Below are 19,813 nucleotides of genomic sequence, written 5' to 3'. Positions count from 1 at the left end.
TTAGTAGAGACGGGGTTTCACCATGTTGACTGGGGTGGTCTTGAACTCCTGACCTTGTGATCCACCCACCTCAGCCTCCAAGAGTGCTGGGGTTACAGGCGTGAGCCACTGCTCCCAGCCTGTGTCATGTATTTTAAAGCTTTCTTAACTGCATAAAAGAGAAAAAAAGGAAAAAAAAGAATAAAAAATATGCATGAATGTTTAGGACTATTGTCTTTGTGACTAATTATGAAATGACTCTTAATCCCTGGTAATATGCTTTGATCTGAAATTTACTTTGCCTGATATTACGATAGCTTCTCCAGCTCTGTTTTATTATGGTAAGCATGGCATATCTTTTTCCAGACTTTTACTTTTTTCCTGTCTTTATATTTAAAGTGGGATTCTTATAGATGCATACTGTTGGCTCTTGCTTCTTTACCCAGTCTCACAATCTCTGCCTTTTATTAATTGGATTATTCAGACCATTTACTTCTCTTTTTTTTTTTTTTTTTTTTTTTTTTGAGACAGGGTCTCACTCTGTCACCCAGGCTGGAGTACAATGGTGCAATGCTGGCTCACTGCAACTTCTGCCTCCCATTCTCAAGCGATCCTCCCTACCTCAGGCTCCCGAGTGGCTGAGACCACACAAGTACGCACCACCACACTCAGCTAATCTTTTTGAGATGGAGTCTCACTCTGTTGCCCAGGCTGGAATGCAGTGGCACGATCTCAGCTCACTGCAGCCTTTGCCTCATGGGTTCAAGCAATTCTCCTGCCTCAGCTTCCCTAATAGCTGAAACAACAGGTATGTGCCACGACACCCGGCTAATTTTTGTATTTTTAGTAGAGACAGAATTTCACCATGTTGGCCAGGCTGGTCTCAAACTCCTGGCTTCAAGTGATCCACCTGCCTTGGCTTCCCAAAATGCTAGGATTGCAGGCTGAGCCAATGTGCCCAGCCTCAGCTAATTTCTTTCTTTCTTTTTTTTAGACAGTCCGTGATGTCTAGGCTGGAGTGCAGTGGTGCAATCTTGGCTCACTGCAACCTCTGCCTCCCAGGTTCAAGCTATTCTCCTGCCTCAGCCTCCCGAGTAGCTGGGACTATAGGCACACTACCACGCCTGGCAAATTTTTATATTTTGAGTAGAGATGAGGTTTCACCATATTGGCCAGGCTGATCTTGAACTCCTGACCTCAAGTGATCCACCCACCTTGGCCTCCTAAAGTGCTGGGATTACAGGTGTGAGCCACCGCACCCAGCCTAGCTAATTTTTAAAATATTTTGTAGAGACAGGGTTTTGCCATGTTGGCCAGGCTGGTCTTGAACTCCTGAGCTTGAACTCCTGAACTCAAGTGATCTGCCTGTCTCAGCCTCCCAAAGTGCTGAGATTACAGGCATGAGCCACTGCGCTTGCGCAAAGTCCATTAACATTTAATGGAATAATTGATATGATAGGATTTAAATATATCATCTTGATAAGTGTTTTCTATTAGCCTCATATGTTCTTTGTTCTCTTTTCCTCATTTTCTGCCTTTTTTTTCTTGAGACATAGTCTCACTCAGTCCCCCAGGCTGGAGTGCAGTCTCAGCTTACTGCAGCCTCTGCCCTTGGGCTTTTCTCTTGCATCAGCCTCCCAAGGAGCTGGGACTACAGGTGCGAACCACCATGCCCGGCTAATTTTTTTAACTTTTAGTACAGATGGGATTTCACAATGTTGGCCGTGAACTCCTGACCTCAAGCAATCCGCCTGCCTCGGCCTCCAAACTGCTAGAATTAGAGGGTGAGCCACTGTGCCTGGCCATTCTGCCATTTTTTTTTTTTTTTTTGACACATAGTCTCACTCTGGAGTGCAGTGGCGCGACCTTGGCTCACTGCAATCTCCACCTCCTGAGTAGCTGGGACTACAAGTGTGTGCCACCACACCTAGCTAATTTTTGTATATTTAGTAGAGACGAAGTTTCACCCGGTTGGCCAGGATGGTCTCAATCTCTTAACTTTGTGATCCGCCCACCTCAGCCTCCCAAAGTGCTGGGATTACAGGTCTGAGCCACCGCGCCGGTCTTGTGTTATTTGAATGGTTCTTTTTATTTACTTATTTTTGAGACAGAATCTTGCTCTGTCACCTAGGCTGGAGTGCAGTGGCACATTCTTGGCTCACTACAGCCTTGACCTCCTGGGCTCAAGCAGTCCTCCCACCTTAGCCTCCCAAATAGCTCGAACTACAGGCGTATGCCACTATGTCTAATTTTTTTTTTTCTACTTTTGGAGAGACAGGGTTTCACCATGTTGCCCAGGCTGGTCTTGAACTCCTGAGCTCAAGCGATCCACCTGTCTTGATCTCCCAAAGTGCTTGGATTACACGAGTGAGCCACTGTACCCAGCTGATTCCTTTTATTTTTAACTTATCAGTTTACCTTCAATTAGTATTATATCACTCCACATATAGTATAAGACCCTACAACAGTATTTTTCCATTTCTTTCCTCCTGCTCTTTTTCTATTATTGCCATATGTTTTACTTCTCCATGGCAATAAACATTATAATACAGTGTTATTATTTATGCTTTAAAAAGTCGATTATGGGCTGGCATGGTGGCTTCAGCCTGTAATCCCAATACTTTAGGAAGCCAAGGCAGGCAGATCACCTGAGATCAGGAGTTCGAGAACAGCCTGGCCAACATGGTGAAACTCCATCTCTACTAAAAATACAAAAATTAGCCAGGCATAGTAGTGCATGCCTGTAGTCCCAGCTACTCGAGGAGCTGAGGCAGGAGAATCACTTGAACCTGAGAGGCAGAGGTTGTAGTGAGCCAAGATTGCACCACTGCACCCCAGTCTGGGCAATAAAGCAAGACTCTGTCTAAAAAAAAAAATAATAAAAAAATAAGTACACTTTTATCTTTTCATATTTTTGGATGCTGGAGATCTAGAGTTTCATTAGTTGAAATCTTTACCCTGAAGGAGGTCAATAGCTTTTGTCTGGTTTTGTGATGGTCTCCTCTAATGAGTGAAGGGAGATTATAGCTAGGAAATTCTGTTTCTCTACAAATTCCAGGTATAGCTGTTAGTAGTAGTCCAACTGAAGCCCACTTTTCTGGCTCTGTTGGCTCTTATCAGAAGGACTGACTTATCTGGAACTAAAAATATAGGATGAATAAATAAGAGAGATTAAAGATGAAAATATCCTACAGTAGGCCGGGCACGGTGGTTCACACCTGTAATCCCAGCACTTTGGGAGGCTGAGGCAGGTGGATCACGAGGTCAGGAGATCGAGACCATCATGGCCAACATGGTGAAACCCCGTCTCTACTAAAAATACAAAAATTAGCTGGGTGTGGTGGTTGGTGCCTGTAGTCCCAGCTACTCAGGAGGCTGAGGCAGGAGAATCACTGAACCCAGGAGGTGGAGGTTGCAGTGAGCTGAGATCGTGCCATTACACTCCAGCCTGGACAACAGAATGAGACTCCATCTCAAGAAGAAAAAAAATAGAAAATATTCTACAGTGTCTTCTGGACAAGTTGGAGTAACAGGGACTGAATCTATCCTCATACCCTCATGCCTGAAATAACAAAAATCCTGGATACAACATATGAAACAATGGCTTTCAAAACATCGGACACCAGGCAACAAATAGGATAGTCATTCCTGAGAGACAGAAGACAGATGATTTTGTTTCACAGGCTTCCTTGCGGAAAGGCTAACCTCAGATTATGCAATCTGAAACATCTGTATCTACCCCCACCACCACCCGCCAATTCGGGATTCCAATATATCAAAATGGAAAATTCCCACCAAAGTACTGATTGTTTACACTGACCTGCTTCACCTCACATGAGCAGCGGTGAAGAAATTGGTGCTGAGTGATCTCACAAAATAGTTTGTGCAGTTTGGTCCCAAACTCTTGGGTGTCAGCTGCCTAAAATGGGCCAGAAATAGAACATGCTGAGTTCCAATACTGGAAACCAAAGGGGGACATTCTCACAGAAAATTTATACAGGGAGACATGAGGCAGATAATGGGCAAGCCATTAAAGTTAGGAGTTTTCTTAGTCTTCATAAAGGCAAGAGAGGAAAAAAAAAGGCCTGCGATACTTGGTATGACAGGTAGTTGTGGCTCCTATATGTCTTCCCACTTCTGTCACCTAAGCAAGATCCTTCAAAAAAGGCCTTTGTTCTCCCCTCCCCCCCGCCTTTTTTTTTTTTTTGAGACAATCACCCAGGCTAGAGTGTAGTGGTGCAATCTTGGCTCACTGCAGCCTCTGCCTCCTGGGTTCAAGTGATCTCCTGTTTCAGCCTCCTGAGTAGCTGGGACTATAGGCGCATACCACCACATCCAGCTAATTTTTGTATTTTAGTAGAGACGGGGTTTCACTCTGTTGGCCAGGCTGGTCTCAAACTCGGAACCTCAGGTGATCCACCCACCTCAGCCTCTCAAAGTATTGGGATTACAGGTGTGAGCCACCGCCACCAGCCTTTTCTCCCATCTCTATAGGAGAAAATATCCAAGAGATCCATCTGTTCATGAAGGGGTTATATAAACTTCTTTTCTATAAGAAGAGTTTCCAAGACAGCACAGGTTCTACTGCATAACTGAAGCTGATATGAGACCTTTTTTTCTGATGAGTCTTTTAGGGAGGAGAGGAACAAATAATAAATTTGCACCCACAGGAAATAGGCAACAGCTTTCTATTTTTAAATATAGAATCGTAGGATGTTCGAATTAAAGGGGACCAGAGTAGTTGCCTAATACAACACACTAGTTTTAAGGATGAGAAAACTGAAATTCAAAAAGGAGAAGTGAAGCCGGGCGCGGTGGCTCACGCCTATAATCCCAGCACTTTGGGAGGCTGAGGCGGGTGGATCACGAGGTCAACAGATCGAGACCATCCTGGTCAACAAGGTGAAACACCGTCTCTACTAAAAATACAAAAATTAACTGGGCATGGTGGTGCGCACCTGTAGCCCCAGCTAATCGGGAAGCTGAGGCAGAAGAATTGCCTGAACCCAGGAGGCGAAGGTTGCGGTGAGCCGAGATTGCGCCATTGCACTCCAGCCTGGGTAACAAGAGCGAAACTCCGTCTCAAAAAAAAAAAAAAAAAAGGAGAAATGACCCACCCAAGAACTCACAGCTAGTTAGTACAAAGTTAGGGCTTTAATGCATACCTTACAATTCCCAACTTTGTGTTCTTCTCACTACCCTGTGCTATCCACATGACCCAGAAAGTTGAAGCTATGATAAAATGCACTAGCTTATAAACATGTTATACACTTTGACTCATAACTTCTGTAGAAATTTGTTCTAGAAAATAATTCAAAAGAGAAAAGATATTACATAAAAGTATTAACTGAAATAGTATATAGCAAGAATGTAAACAAATGTCTAACAGAGGAATGGCTTATTATTAAATTGGATTTAAACAATACGGTGGGATATTAGTTAACTAAAAAGTCTAAGACTGTTGAAATGGGGAAAATGTCAAATTATATATAAAAATAGAATGCTTTGGTTACATGTAAATATGAGATAGTAAGCAAAAATTAAAAATTATAGTGATAAATTTTGTTATTTTAAAATATTTTTTGTGTTATACTAGCTTTTCAAGAAACTATACCAAAAACAACATAAGAAGCAACAAATATGGAGTGATATGTTGCCCACTGATAACATCAATTGGTCAGCACACATTCCTAAAGGAAGGGGAAAAACTAACATTTATTGAGGATCTACCACATGCTCTGCACTTTGACATTGTCTTAGTCCATTTGGGCTGCTATACCAAATTACTCTGGGTGGCTTATAAACAATAGAAACTTATTTCTCACAGTCCTGGAGGCTGGAAATCTGAAATTAAAGTGCCAGCATGGTAAAGTTCTGGTGAGGGCCCTCTTCTGGGCTAAAGGCTGCCCACTTCCTCTCTGTGTCCTCACATGGCAGAAAGGGTGAGGTTTTCCCTGGGGCCTTTTTTTTCCTTTGGAGATGGAATTTCATTCTTGTTGCCCAGGCTGGAGTGCAATGGCATGATCTCAGCTCGCCGCAACCTGTGCCTCCCAGGTTTAAGTGATTCTCCTGCCTCAGCCTCCCAAGGAGCTGAGATTACAGGCGCCTGCCACCTCGCCTGCCTAATTTGTCTTTTTTTGAGTAGAGATGGAGTTTCACCATGTTGGTCAGGCTGGTCTCGAACTCCTGACCTCAGGTGATCCATCTGCCTCAGCCTCACAAAGTGCCAGGATTACAGGCATGAGCCACCACACCTGACCTAGGGCCTCTTTTGAAAAGGCATTAATCCCATTCACGAGGGCCTAATGACCCAAATCACCTCTCAAAGGCCTCATACCTCCTAATTTTATCAGTTCAGGGGTTAGGAATTCAACATACGAATTTTGGGGACATATAAACATACAGACCATAGCACACTTTAGCTCTCACCTTCACAATAACTCTGTGAGGTATTATTTTTTTCCAATTTATAGACAAGCCTCAGAACTACAGGCCTAAACATAACTAGTATGTAAATGAGTCAGGATTTGAACCTGAGCCTCTGATGCCACAGACATGTAATAATTAAGGTTGCTCAATTATCTCCAGTGTATTCTGTCAGCATTCTTCAACAAGGAATTAGGAGTCACTGATCTAGTCCTAGCTCTGTTTTTTGTTTTTTGTTTTTCCCAAGGCGGAGTCACACTTTGTCACCCAAGCTGGAGTGCAGTGGCTCGATGCTGGCTCACTACAACCTCCACCTCCCAGTTATCAGCGATTCTCCTGCCTCAGCCGTCCGAGTAGCTGGGACTGCAGGTGCGCGTTACCATGCCCAGCTAATTTAGTGTTTTTAGTAGAGATGGGGTTTCACTATGTTGGTTAGGCTGGTCATGAACTGACCTCAAGCAATCCATCTGCTTCAGCCTCCCAAAGTGCTGGGATTACAGGCATGAACCACCGCACCCAGCCCTAGCTCTGTTCTTAACTAACTGTGTGACCTAAAGAAAGCAGAAATCAGCTGGGCACGTTGGCTTACACCTATAATCCCAGCATTCTGGGAGGTGGGCAGATCACCTGAGGTCAGGAGTTCAAGACCAGCCTGACCAACATGCAGAAATACCGTCTCTACTAAAAATACAAAATATTAGCTGGGTGTGGTGGCACATGCCTGTAATCCCAGCTACATGGGAGGCTGAGGCAGGAGAATCACTAATCACTTACACCCGGGAGGCAGAGGTTGCAATGAGCTGAAATTCATTGCACTCCAGTCTGGGCAACAAGAGCAAAACTTCGTCTCAAAAAAAAAAAAGAAAGCAGAAATAAATAACTTGTTTTCTTATTTGTAAAATGGTAAACATACTACTATTCAATGACTATTTCTTAAAATTTAGGCCTGGTACTATGTAGCATCACAGTGTCTACACTGTCTCTAAAAATACTGTACATATTAAAAAGATAAGCAGTAGGATGTCATTAAAACCCTGGTACCTTTTTTTTTTTTTTCGAGACAGAGTTTCACTGTTGTCGCCTGAACTGAAGTGCAATGGCATGATCTAGGCTCACTGCAACCTCTGCCTCCCAGGTTCCAGCATTTCTCCTGCCTCAGCCTCCCAAGGAGCTAATATTATAGGCACCTGCCACCACACCCAACTGATTTTTGTATTTTTAGTAGAGACAGGGTTTTACTATGTTGGCCAGGCTAGTCTCAAACTCCTGACCTCCCAAAGTGCTGGGATTACAGTCATGAGCCACTGCCCGCAGCCTTTTTTTTTTCAGACGGAATCTCATTCTGTCACCCAGGCTGGACTACAGTGGCACAATCTTGGCTCACTGCAACCTCAGCCTCCTGGGTTCAAGAGATTCTCATGCCTCAGCCTCCTGAGTAGCTGGGATTACAGGCACGTGCCACCACACCCAGCTACTTTTTTTTTTTTTTTTTTTTTTTTTTGAGACAGTTTCGCTCTTGTTACCTAGGCTGGAGTGCAATGGCAATCTCAGCTCACCGCAACTTCCGCCTCCTTGGTTCAGGCAATTCTCCTGCCTCAGCCTCCTGAGTAGCTGGGATTATAGGCACGTGCCACCATGCCCAGCTAATTTTTTTGTATTTTTAGTAGAGACGGGGTTTCACCATGTTGACCAGAATGGTCTCAATCTCTCGACCTCATGATCCATCTGCTTTGGCCTCCCAAAGTGCTGGGATTACAGGTGTGAGCCACCACGCCCGGCCTTTTTTTTGTATTTTTAGTAGAGACGGGGTTTCACCATGTTGGTGATGGTCTTGACCTCCTGACCCTGTGATCCACCTGCCTCGGCCTCCCAAAGTGCTGAGATTACAGGCTTGAGCCACTGCGCCCAGACTATTTTTTTTTTTTTTTTTTAAAGACAGGTCTCACTCTGTTGCCCAGGCTGGAGTACACTAATGTGATCATGGCTCAGGCACAACATCCCAGGTTCAGGTGATCCTCCTACCTCAGCCTCCTGAGGAACTGGGATCACAGGTGTGTGTACCTGGCTGATTTTTTTTTTTTTTTTAAAGATGAAGTTTTGCTCTTGTTGCCCAGTCTGGAGTGCAATGGTGTGATCTTGGCTCACCACAACCTCCATCTTCCTGGGTCAAACAATTCTCCTGCCTCAGCCTCCTGCGTAGCTGGGATTACAGGCATGTGCCACGACACCCAGCTAATTTTGTATTTTTAGTAGAGATGTGGTTTCTCCATGTTGGTCAGGCTGGTCTAGAACCCCTGACCTCAGCCTCCCAAAATGCTGGGATTATGGCATGAGTCACCACCTGGCTCCTGATTTTTTAATTATTTGTAGAGACAGGGTCTCTCTGTGTTGCCCAGGCTGGTGTCAAACTCCTGGGCTCAAGCGATCCTCCCACCTTGGCCTCTGAAAGTGCTGTGATTACAGGCATGAGCCACCGTACCCAGCCAAAACCCGGGCACTTTCAGGCATCTCTAATCCCAGTCTACTAACTTGAAGCGTCTGGAGACACATCTTTCGGAAGCTGCTCCTAGTGCTTCCAGTCAGAATACTCATGATGGAGTTCACAGCGACTGAGAGTGGGGCCTGTAGTTTCTGCTGAGCCTGGGAAACAAGTAAGGGGAAGACCATGAATTCCAGCATTTGGTTTAGAGAATCCCAGAGGGGCCACACATTTCTATCAGAGCAGGATTTCAACAATTCTTCCTCTCCAGCAATAAAAGTTACTGAGCCCTTCACATATTTTTATATCATAACACTAAGGGATTAAAATAAAAATTTTAAATGTTCTCTCATTTCACAGAGATGACTTATTGGCACAGACACATTTAGAGAAGACAAGCAATAAGAACACTGGTCAAGAAAACACACTATTTGAAGAAAAAAAAACCTTTTAGTTCTGTTCTCTTAGTGTGGTTGTTTTTTACCTGAAAAGGGGGCCATATGAGGAAAGAAATGTGTTACCAAAAGTATGCAGGATGGATGGATTCAGAAAATCAAGTAAGGAGAGAAAGTGGTGTTGTAGACAATTAGGAAAATGGGGAAAGAATGTAAGACACAGTGAAGCAGCAGCTCCAGAAGTCTGTGGGGTGAGAAGGGGAAGAGTTTATATAGACAAGGAAGAGGTGTGCTATCAGCCATTTTTACCTATTCTCTATTTCCCTATTTACCCAAACACACCTACTAGGAGGTAAGACTAAGCAAGCTGGTTACAGTGATTCATCTAAGCTAAAGTTTGAGTTGTAGGCTAGATGCAGCGTTTATAAGATCACCCTGGTGACAGAAGAGGAGAGGAAGGGGCATTACGGGAGCAAGGGCTCCTGGGCCCTGCCTGCTATTATATGCTTGCTGTCTTTTCCTTAGAGAATAGAGAAAGGAGGCTGTGAATTCCTTATTACCTTGGCAGCCTGGTGATGTTGCTCCAAGACCTGGTCCACGATAAACTGGATAGAATCTTGCACTACACTGTGGCTCTCCACAAGGATGGCAGTGAGATGAGTTGTGAGTAAAGTATAGACTCCTAAGGGGAGGGAGAAGGTAAAATTATCACAATATCTACTTCCCCTTACTGTGCATCTTCTTCAAAGGCTAGTCTTAAATTACCAGATGTGTAAGATTTAAGACACTTGTTTACTAATACATTGATGAGTTTCTTTTAACTCCAACACTGAGTACAACGACTGAGATACTGCAGGCCCTCAGAGTCAAGCGAAACAAATTATCACAGTAGTTCAAGAATGGTAGCACTGTATTTCTGAGGAATGTGAATTCTTAAGGAATGTTCAGTAAGGCTCAGAACGTGGTATCAGGCTTGCATTATTTGAGGATTAACCATCAGCAAGGATAACTACCTCAAGATTACTGTTCATGTGTTCTGAGTCAGGACTGGGAGTGAGAAAGATGCCTCTTGGAAGAAGACACCCTACATATCTACAAATAAATATCTTTTTTTAGACTAAATCTCCCAACAGACAAACCTACCCAGTTCCCACTTATAAATAAAAGAAAGCTCAGAAAAATTAAGGTGAAGAATGACATTATTTTTTAAGGAAACAAATGAGGGATCCTGTTTAATTCATAGCAGAAATATATACCATGTACTATAAACAAGAATCCTAGTGACTCCCAGAAGGGAGGAGAAAGGGAGAAGCAAACATCCTATAGTGTGTGTCCAACCCTCCTCCATGCCTATGTGAGCGTCACTGTTGTGCTTTCAGATGTGCTGTGGTAAAGAAAAGGTTAAAATTCACAAAAATGACACAGAACTGTTCGTATGAGGTCTTTTGAAATGGGGGATTATCTCTGTTAAAGTAACCACAGGCACCACTGCTCAGCCTCATTCAAAAAAGGTAAAAAGAGCCATAGGCAAAAAATTATGCCATCAAACAATAGGCCACCATTTAATGACCCTGATGCATCAGACACAGGAAGCCAAATTTACTTTACAGGTCACCTGGAGAAAATCCTCCTTGGTTATTCTGTTTTCAGTGTTCGGAATTCTATGGCGAAGCAGCCTAAAACTGGCTGGCTTTTTCCAGGACTGTATTAAAAATGCAAGTCAGAAGAACATTTTCTACCACAACACACCATGATGCTTTCCTGGTAGGGAAGGTAATATGTGGTAAGCTCAAAAGGATTCTGGAGCTAGAGTCAAGAAGAACATAGATTCTAGGGTCAACTCTGCCACCAACTAGTGGTGATGAAGTCTTTTCTTCAGTATAGAAAATGGCTTTATACCACCTGTTCACACAGTTACGTTGTATAGATAAACTGCCAAAATAATGTACATGAAGTGTTTTGTGGGCTTTTTTGTTGTCCAGCCTGGAGGGCAGTGACACAATCTTGGCTTACTGCAGCCTCAACAGCCAGGACTCAAGTGATCCTCCCACCTCAGCCTCCTGAATACCTGGGACCACAGGTGTGCACCACCACCACCATGCCTGGCTTTTTTTTTTTTTTTTTTTTTTTTTGAGATGGAGTTTCGCTCTTGTTGCCCAAGTTGGAGTTCAATGGTGAGATCTCAGCTCACTGCAACCTCTGTCTCCTGGGTTCAAATGATTCTCCTGGCTCAGCTTCCCAAGTAGCTGGAATTATAGGTGCCTGCCACCATGCCCAGCTAATTTTTTATTTTTAGTAGAGACAGGGTTTTACCATGTTGACCAGGCTGGTCTCAAACTCCTGATCTCAGGTGATCCTCTTGCTTCAGTCTCCCAAAGTGCTGAGATTACAGGTATGAGCCACTGCACCTGGCTAAATTTTTAAATTATATGTAGAGATGAGGTCTCGCTATGTTGCCCAAGCAGTCTTGAATGGCTCAGTCAGTCCTTCTGCCTTGGACCCTCAAAGTACTGGGATTACAGGTGCCAAATCATGGTGCCTGGCCCATGAAGTGTTTTGAAATGTACACTGCAATATTCAACAGGAAAATATTGCTATTGCTATTGCTATGTAAATATATCATCTAGATTGCTATTTTCCAGTTTGGTTCTAAGAATAGCTTCAAGAAATCAGATCCCTTTTGAAAGCAGACATTTAATTGAAAAGCCAAAGTTTATTCCTAAAACTTTTGACCACCAAATTCTTTTGACATTGTGGAAAATAATGAGTTAGTCACAAGAAAAAAAAAATGAGTTAATCACAAAAAAGTTACCATGACAAGGCAGGTGGGCATATGGCCAATTAAGTTATTTTCTTAAAGACACATGGATTTTTCTTAAAGACACACTAATTTTGAACAATAAAAGAGGCTCTAGAGAAAGCTTTTAAGGATATGAGAAAGAAAAGGGGAAGAAAAGGTAAAATTATCACTACATCTATATCTACCTCCTCTCCCCTCACTGTGCATCATCTTCAGAGGCTAACCCTAAACTACCAGATGTGTAAGATGTAAGACGCTGTGTTTACTACTACATTGATGAACTTCTTTTAAATCCAATACTGAGTACAATGACTGAGATACTGCAGGCCTCCAGAGTCAAGCTAAACAGAAGTATACAAATTATCACGGTGTATCAAGAATGATAACAATGTGTTTCTGAGGACTCTGAGTTCTAAGGAATGTTCAGTAGGGCTCAGAACATGGTATCAGGCTTGCATTATCCAAGGATTACCTCTGGCAGACCTTAAAAAAAAAAAACATCAGAAGGTAGCAGATCTTAAGTCTTAAGAGGGTTTTAGACCTGGAAGGGTCTTTGATGGGGCCTAGCCTAACAATCTCATGTTAAAGATACGAAAAGGGAAGCTCAGATTTACATGACATGCTTCCCAAAAATAATTGAAGAAGTTGGTATCAGTGCTAAAATTTAACCCAGGTCTCTTGATTTCACCCTGTTATCTTTTCCACAATAATAAGCTGCTGCTCTTACCAGCCTCTGTCTATGTGAGCATAGGCTATAGGGAACAGCCCTAGGAATCCTCACATTAGTTTGGGCATCTTCTATTTCCCATTCCCCTGGCCTTAGTTACCAGAACACTGGTGCATTAAAGACCACTAGCTACTTAAATAAAGAGCTGCAAGCCAGAGCCCAAGGAAACAGTGCTTCTCTCCTATAGTATATACAGGATGTGTTGGGAAGAGGCAAGGAAAAGATAGCCTTATCTTAACTTCTGAGAGGCTCAGAAGGAAGGTAGCAGGAAGAATACCACAGCCGACAATGGTTTGTTCAATAAATAGTTGACACCAGTCGACATGATCTCTTTTGGTCTGGGGTTGTAAGCAGTCTCTTTTTTCTTATGACTCAGGTGGGAGCAGAGCCACACCAAATAGCACTGGAGTGCCTGGAGCATAGAGTCCCACAAAAACAAACTGGGCCATAGAGAAAGGAGAACACAGAGACATATCAGAAGCACTAAAAGGGAGGCTTATGAACCTTTTCCCAAACTTGTATAATCTCCACTTCTCCTTGTAACTTTCCTCAAAGATTAGGAGGGGGTTGAGAAATACTTAAATTTATGTCCCAGGGTTTAATGGATTAAAATGCAGAAGCCAAGTGCTGCTCATGCTCAGTGATTTTCAAATTTCACTATTTAAGCATCACTTGAGACCAGACACAGTGGCTCATGCCTGGAATCCCAGCACTTTGGGAGGCTGACATGGGAGCATTTCTTGAGCCCAGGAGTTCAGCCTGGGCAACACAGAAAGACCTTGTTTCTACCATAATAATGATGATGATGATGATGATGATGATGATCCGGGTGATTCTGATGCATGTTTCATGGACCAGAAAATGAAACCACTACTTTATCTTTATCATAGAGAACCTTTCTGAGTGATAACAAGTTATCACCCATCTAATAAATAAACACCAAAGGTTCCTCATTGCATACCTGAATACGAATAGGTGTGCATTTTTTTAAATCCACCTAGAAAGGCAGTAAGATGATGAAAAGTTCCCAAGGCTGGCTGTACATCAGAATCACCTGAGAAGCAATTTTATTATTTTATTTTATTTTATTTTTTGAGACAGAGTATCAATGTCTTGCCCAGGCTGGAGTGCAGTGGTGTGATCTCAGCTCACGGCAACCTCTGCCTCCTGGGTTTGAGTGACACTCCTGCCTCAGCCTCCCGAATAGCTGGGATTACAAGCAGCCACCACCACACTGGCTAATTTTTGTATTTTTAATAGAAACAGGGTTTCACCATGTTAGCCAGGCTAGTCTTGGACCTCTGGCTGCAAATGATCCACCCACTTTGGACTTCCAAAGTGCTGAGATTACAGGCGTGAGCCACCGCGCCTGGCCTGAGAAGCTTTAAAAACATATGGACAAGCACTTTGGGACACCGAGGCAGGAAGATCACTTGAAGTCAGGAGTTCAAGACCAGCCTGGGCAACAAAGCAAGACCTCCATCTCCACAAAAAATTATTGAAAAAGTTATCCAGGTGTAGTGGCATGCATCTGTAGGTCCAGCTACTGGGGAGGCTAAAGCAGGAGGACCACTTGAGCCCAGGAGTTTGATGTTGCAGTGAGCTAGACTCATGCAACTGCACTCCAGCCTGGATGACAGCGACTCTAAAAATAAAAAAAAATTTAAAACATACTGAGACCTGAGCCCCACCTCAGTCCAACTGGAAATGAGAATCTCTGCAGAGTGAGCATTTAGATGCTCTCCAGGTAATAGAGTATGTGACTAATGTTGAGAACCACGGATCCCTAGGGAGCAATATCAGTGTCTGCTGATTTCTGACCAACCAGACCTAGAAATGTCATCATTTAAGTGATGTATCAATATATGAATCTTTTCTACAGGATATATTTATTTAACTTATTAAGCAAGGTTTTTCACTGAACTTTATTCTATAGAAATATATCTAATTTAGATATATGCATTATACAAATCTTCTCTTTCTCTTAGCATTTGGCACTCAAGCTGGCAACCCCATTCTTATACTTACCCCAGATTTCCATTTGCTGAACTGGAAATGCACTGTGGAAATCCACAAAGAGAAAAAGCAGCAGAGTTTGTCCTTGAAGATCCATATTCTGAGACTGATCCCCCTCTCTGGATTCCACCTGATAACTCACATCTGGAAGCACCAAATCTAGAGGACAAGATAATACATGAATTTCTAAGATAAGTAAAGCCCTCAAAATGCCAAGTGACTACAGAACCTGTATTCTGAACAAAGAAGGATCTGAGAATAGAAGATCTAAATTCAAACACTCATTTCCCCTCCTGAACCTGTTTCTCTATCCACATGATGGAAGCAAATCATAATGACGCCCAGGAAGAACATTAAAATAGTAACTAGGTATGTAAAATGCAAACCAAACAGCACTCCTTTACATTTACTGAGAAGCACTATACAATAAATTAATTGATTCCTTGTACAACTTTCTAAGGCAGGTATGGCTGGTAAGAGGTTAGATTCACCTGAGTGTAATGATAACAGCTAACGTGTGTTACAGGCCAGGTACTACATCAAATGCTTTTGTACTATTTCAACATTTCGACTTCACAATAACATTATCAGATAGGACCTACTTGTTTGTCCTTTTACAGATAAGAGGCACAGATAAGTTAAATACCTTGCCCAATGGGTAAGGTGCTAGTAAGTGGTGGAAGTGAGTTCTAGATTTTGCTAGACTGACTCCAAAATCTGTGCTCTTATCCCCAATACTATATATTTGTATCCACAAGTAATCCAATGTCCATGGTCACTTTCTAGCACTAAGATCCTTCAGAATAAAATCAGGATAGTCCTATATTTCAGATCCATATAGAGAAGTACCTCCATGTGGATCCTGGTTCTGTCCTTTAGAGTAATCAGGGAGGGAGATGAGGGGACATTTTCTACATTATTCATTTCCAAAGTTAACTGAGAAAGTTCAGGCACCATGAATTGGCAAAAAACTAAATCAGCAAAGCCTGAAAACAAAAATGAATGAGAAAAAGAGATATAGAGATCCCTAGAAACTCACTAGTCATGTCTCTATTAGAAATCCTGATGGCATGACATTCTGTCTGTTAAGACCAAATATTCTTTTCCCACAAAACTCATTTCCAAAGACCCTGTCTAAGGACACCCTCTTCTGGAATAACTACCCACTCAAAAACAAAGACTCTTATCCCAAGGCTTCCTTCCTTCATAGGTGAAGAGTCTATTATTCTACGATACTGCCCTATCCCAGCAGGCTTCAATCTTCTCATACTGGTCACAGCCGCAGAGTACCTCTTCCCTACTGATCATCTTCCTCAGGAGCCAAACGACCAGACTACCTTCTAAATTTCAAAGGATTCTAGTTAGAACAGTCAATCTCAAAACTGCAGCCCTCCTAGATATAACCCATGGTTGCATGTTCCAATTTCCCAATTTTATTTATTAGCTCAGTTATTAACCTCCCAACTTTTAGCATGATTCACCCAAAGATGGTGTGGTTACAGCTTACATGAATATTACAGCAGCTTCCTAGGCCTAATACTATTATGTCTTGCATTTGTATGTGTTTTGTTTCTAAGGAATTTTATATGGATTTTCTCAGTTCATTATGAAGCATTTCTCTTCCACAGTAGTTCAGAGGTGTCATTGCTCCCTTACTCACCTTTGTAAAGGCCCAGAGTTGACAGATTAGGTACATTAGAAGTCCTCTGAACAAGTATCTAACAGAAAGACCAGGAATAGAGGAGGCAGCAGAGGAAGTAAGAGGAGAACCAGTATCAACATGCAATGCCAGGCTGGGCGTGGTGGCTCACACCTATAATCCCAGCACTTTGGGAGGCCAAGGCGGGTGAACCATTTGAGGTCAGAAGTTCAAGACCAGCCTGGCCCTAACATGGAGAAATCCGGCTCTACTAAAAATACAAAACAAAAAAAAAACAATTAGCCAGGCATGGTGGCGGGCACCTGTAATCCCAGCTACTAGGAAGGCTGAGATTGGAAGATCACTTGAAACCAGGAGGAGGAGGTTGCAGCCAGCTGAGATTGCACCACTGCACTAAAGCCTAGGCAACAGAGCAAGACTCCATAAAACAACAACAACCATAACAACAAAAACATGCAATGCCAGAACAAGCTCTGAAAGAGCTTTGCCTGATTTGACACCTGTTTGCCTCACTTCAAGTGGTCTCTCACACTTGGCCAGACCCTGACCCCCAAACCCCAAACTAGGCCATCAGATCTCTGGGTCATTTTTTTTTTTAATTTTATTTTTTTCAGATGGAGTCTCACTCTGTTGCCCAGGCTGGAGTGCAGTGGCACCATCTCAGCTCACTGCAATCTCTGCCTCCTGGGTTCAAGCAATTCTCCTGTCTCAGCCTCCCGAGTAGCTGGGATTATAGGCATGCACCACCACACCCAGCTAATTTTTGTATTTTTAGTAGAGACAGGGTTTCACTGTGTTAGCCAGGATAGTTTTGATCTCCTGACCTCATGATCTGCCTGCCTCGGCCTCCCAAAGTGCTAAGATTACAGGCATGAGCCACTGCGCCCGGCCTCTCTGGATCATATTTTTATATATACTTTCACCAGGCATGCTGGCTCATGCCTGTAATCCCAGCACTTTGGGAGGCTGAGGTGGGGGGATCACGAGGTCAGGAGACCGAAACTATCCTGGCTAAATTAGGTGAAACCCCATCTCTACTAAAAATACAAAAATTAGCTGGGCATGGTGGTGCATGCCTATAATCCCAGCTACTCGGGAGGCTGACAGGAGAATTGCTCGAACCAGGGAGTCGGAGGTTGCAGTGAGCCGAGATCGTGCCACTGCACTCCAGCCTGGCGAGAAAGTGAGACTCCATCTCAAAAAATAAAATAAAAAATTATATATGCTTTCTATTCATATTTCCTTTCATTTCTCTAATATTCTTCAATTTTCTTCATTCCTGTGCAGAGAGAGGGAGGATATACCTCTATCCAAATTGAGATCCAAATTGGGTACCATACACAAATGGTATTTTTTCCAGTCAATTAAAGAAGATGTATCTTTGAAGAAAGTAGTCACTGGCTGCTCCCAAGTTGACAATATCAGAGGCAGACCCAAAGGTCCATATAGAAATATGTATAGTTGCTAAAGAAAACTGCCAAATTTTAGTATCTTGTGACTATGTATTCACTTGTGTAAAACAAACAGAACACTGACCTGGTTTACACTCCCATAAATAAATGTTCTCTATGCAGTTACATATTACGCCTTTTCCACACTGAAGACAGATATGAGGCACCAGAGACAGATCCACTAGGATCCCTGGAAATTTATTCTGGGTTTAATAAGTGTGAGCTACAGATATAACATTGGGACAGTTTATTTATTCATCTGGTTTACATGATCATAGATTTGAGTGGCAACACAGGTTAACATTGTTTTAAGTTCTAAGTTCTGGGGGTACCAAGATGAATATCCGGGTAATACCTATCCTCAAGTTTATCATATTTACAGTACGGGAGACAGACATGAAAGCCAGCAAACTGTAATACAATGTGATACATGCTAGAAGTAAATACAAGAGAATATTTTCTAGGAAGTATTTGAGTATACTCAGATTGAGAAGGAAACCTGTCTCCAAACCTATTCTCTTAAACAAAGGCAGGCAGGCCCCTGAAATGGTTTCTATCTCTGAACTTCCCATTCAAAATTACCCCATTAAGAACCACTGCTTAACCTTTCTTGTCTCCTGAACCAAGGCCGAAGAGACCAGAATGTGGACTTCCCTTTATCTTTCTTTGTTTTCATCCTCTTTCTTATGGGATAAAGACATGGTATTATGTGTGAATGAAGATTAAAATTCTTACCCAGTGGGCACTGGGGCATTATGAAAAGTCATCACAGAAAAAAGGGGGCTTTATACCCATAAATGAAGTCTCCCTCACAAATCTCAGAAGGCATTAACACATGAACTAAGGCTCACTCACTGTTTAGGGTAAGAAGATTTTTAAGATGCAAACTCAGAATAAGAGGGGAGTGTTTGAAGAGCCAAGATGTGCGGTTGTCTTATATGCAGTTGTTTAAATCATTTACATGTAATATGAATATAGCTATAGTTGGGTTTGAATCCATCATCTTATCTCTTTTCCATGTATTGCTTGTATTGTTTGTTTCCTTTTTCCTCTTTTCTATTTTTGAATTAGAAATTGTTTTTTACGTTTTAAAAAGTGTTTTCTCTCTCTACCCCTGCCCCCCACCCCTTTTTTTTTTTTTTTGAGACAGCGTTTTGCTCTTGTTGCCCAGGCTAGAGTGCAATGGTGCGATTTTGGCTCACCACAACCTCCGCCTCCCAGGTTCAAGTGATTCTCCTGCCTCAGCCTCCTGAGTAGCTGGGATTACAGGCATGTGACACCACACCTGGCTAAGTTTGTATTTTTAGTAGAGACAGGGTTTCTCCATGTTGGTCAGGCTAGTCTCAAATTCCCAACCTCAGGTGATCTGCCTGCCTTGGCTTCCCAAAGTGCTGGGATTACAGGCATGAGCCACTACGCCCAGCCAACCTACCACCTTTTTTAAAAAGATACAGGGTCTCACTCTGTTGCTCAGACTGGAGTGCAGTGATGTGATCATAGCTCACTGCAGCCTCAAATTCCTGGGCTCAAGCAATCCTCTCTCTGTATCAGCCTCCAGGGTAGCTGGGACTACAGGTGAAAGCCACCATACCTGCCAGGAAATTTTATAATTCCATTTTATCTCCTTGTTAATCAGTTTTAACTGTTGTATTAACCTAGGAATTGCCAGGCTTTATTAGTATACAACTTTAACTTATCATAGTCTCCCTTCAAATGATATTATAACGATTCATGTATAGTCTAAGAATCAAACAATATACTTCTGCTTCTCTCTTCTTGGCCTTTGTGCTATTGTCACATATTTTACTTCCACAGATGTTATAAACCTTATACATTAAATTTTTGCAGATCCATGATCAATGAACCCTAAGCATAAGAAA

At 42.6% G+C, this 19,813-nt stretch overlaps 1 protein-coding gene and 1 long non-coding RNA gene across 14 annotated transcripts in view; one reads left to right on the top strand and one right to left on the bottom strand.

The window, feature by feature from the left end:
* LOC128929010 (uncharacterized) overlaps nt 1-19,073 on the top strand; it is a 32,033-nt gene extending 12,960 nt beyond the window's left edge. Inside the window, exons 2-4 of the long non-coding RNA XR_013523520.1 lie at nt 6,653-6,774; nt 9,805-9,942; nt 14,840-19,073. This is a non-coding gene — a long non-coding RNA (uncharacterized LOC128929010). The remainder of the gene's footprint in view (nt 1-6,652; nt 6,775-9,804; nt 9,943-14,839) is intronic.
* Nucleotides 1-19,813, bottom strand: part of TOP6BL (TOP6B like initiator of meiotic double strand breaks) — a 111,191-nt gene that overhangs the window by 13,036 nt on the left and 78,342 nt on the right. For all 13 annotated transcript variants that reach the window (XM_078341517.1, XM_078341521.1, XM_078341516.1 and 10 more), the window contains 5 exons: nt 17,787-17,938; nt 14,835-14,981; nt 9,840-9,961; nt 8,935-9,045; nt 3,800-3,898 (listed from right to left, as the gene is read on the bottom strand). In XM_078341517.1, the coding sequence (XP_078197643.1) occupies nt 3,800-3,898; nt 8,935-9,045; nt 9,840-9,961; nt 14,835-14,981; nt 17,787-17,938 (631 nt within the window). The remainder of the gene's footprint in view (nt 1-3,799; nt 3,899-8,934; nt 9,046-9,839; nt 9,962-14,834; nt 14,982-17,786; nt 17,939-19,813) is intronic.

This window comes from Callithrix jacchus, chromosome 10 (genome assembly GCF_049354715.1).
Source record: "Callithrix jacchus isolate 240 chromosome 10, calJac240_pri, whole genome shotgun sequence".
Classification (NCBI taxonomy): Eukaryota; Metazoa; Chordata; class Mammalia; order Primates; family Cebidae; genus Callithrix; species Callithrix jacchus.
This window is presented reverse-complemented; position numbering and strand designations above follow the sequence as displayed.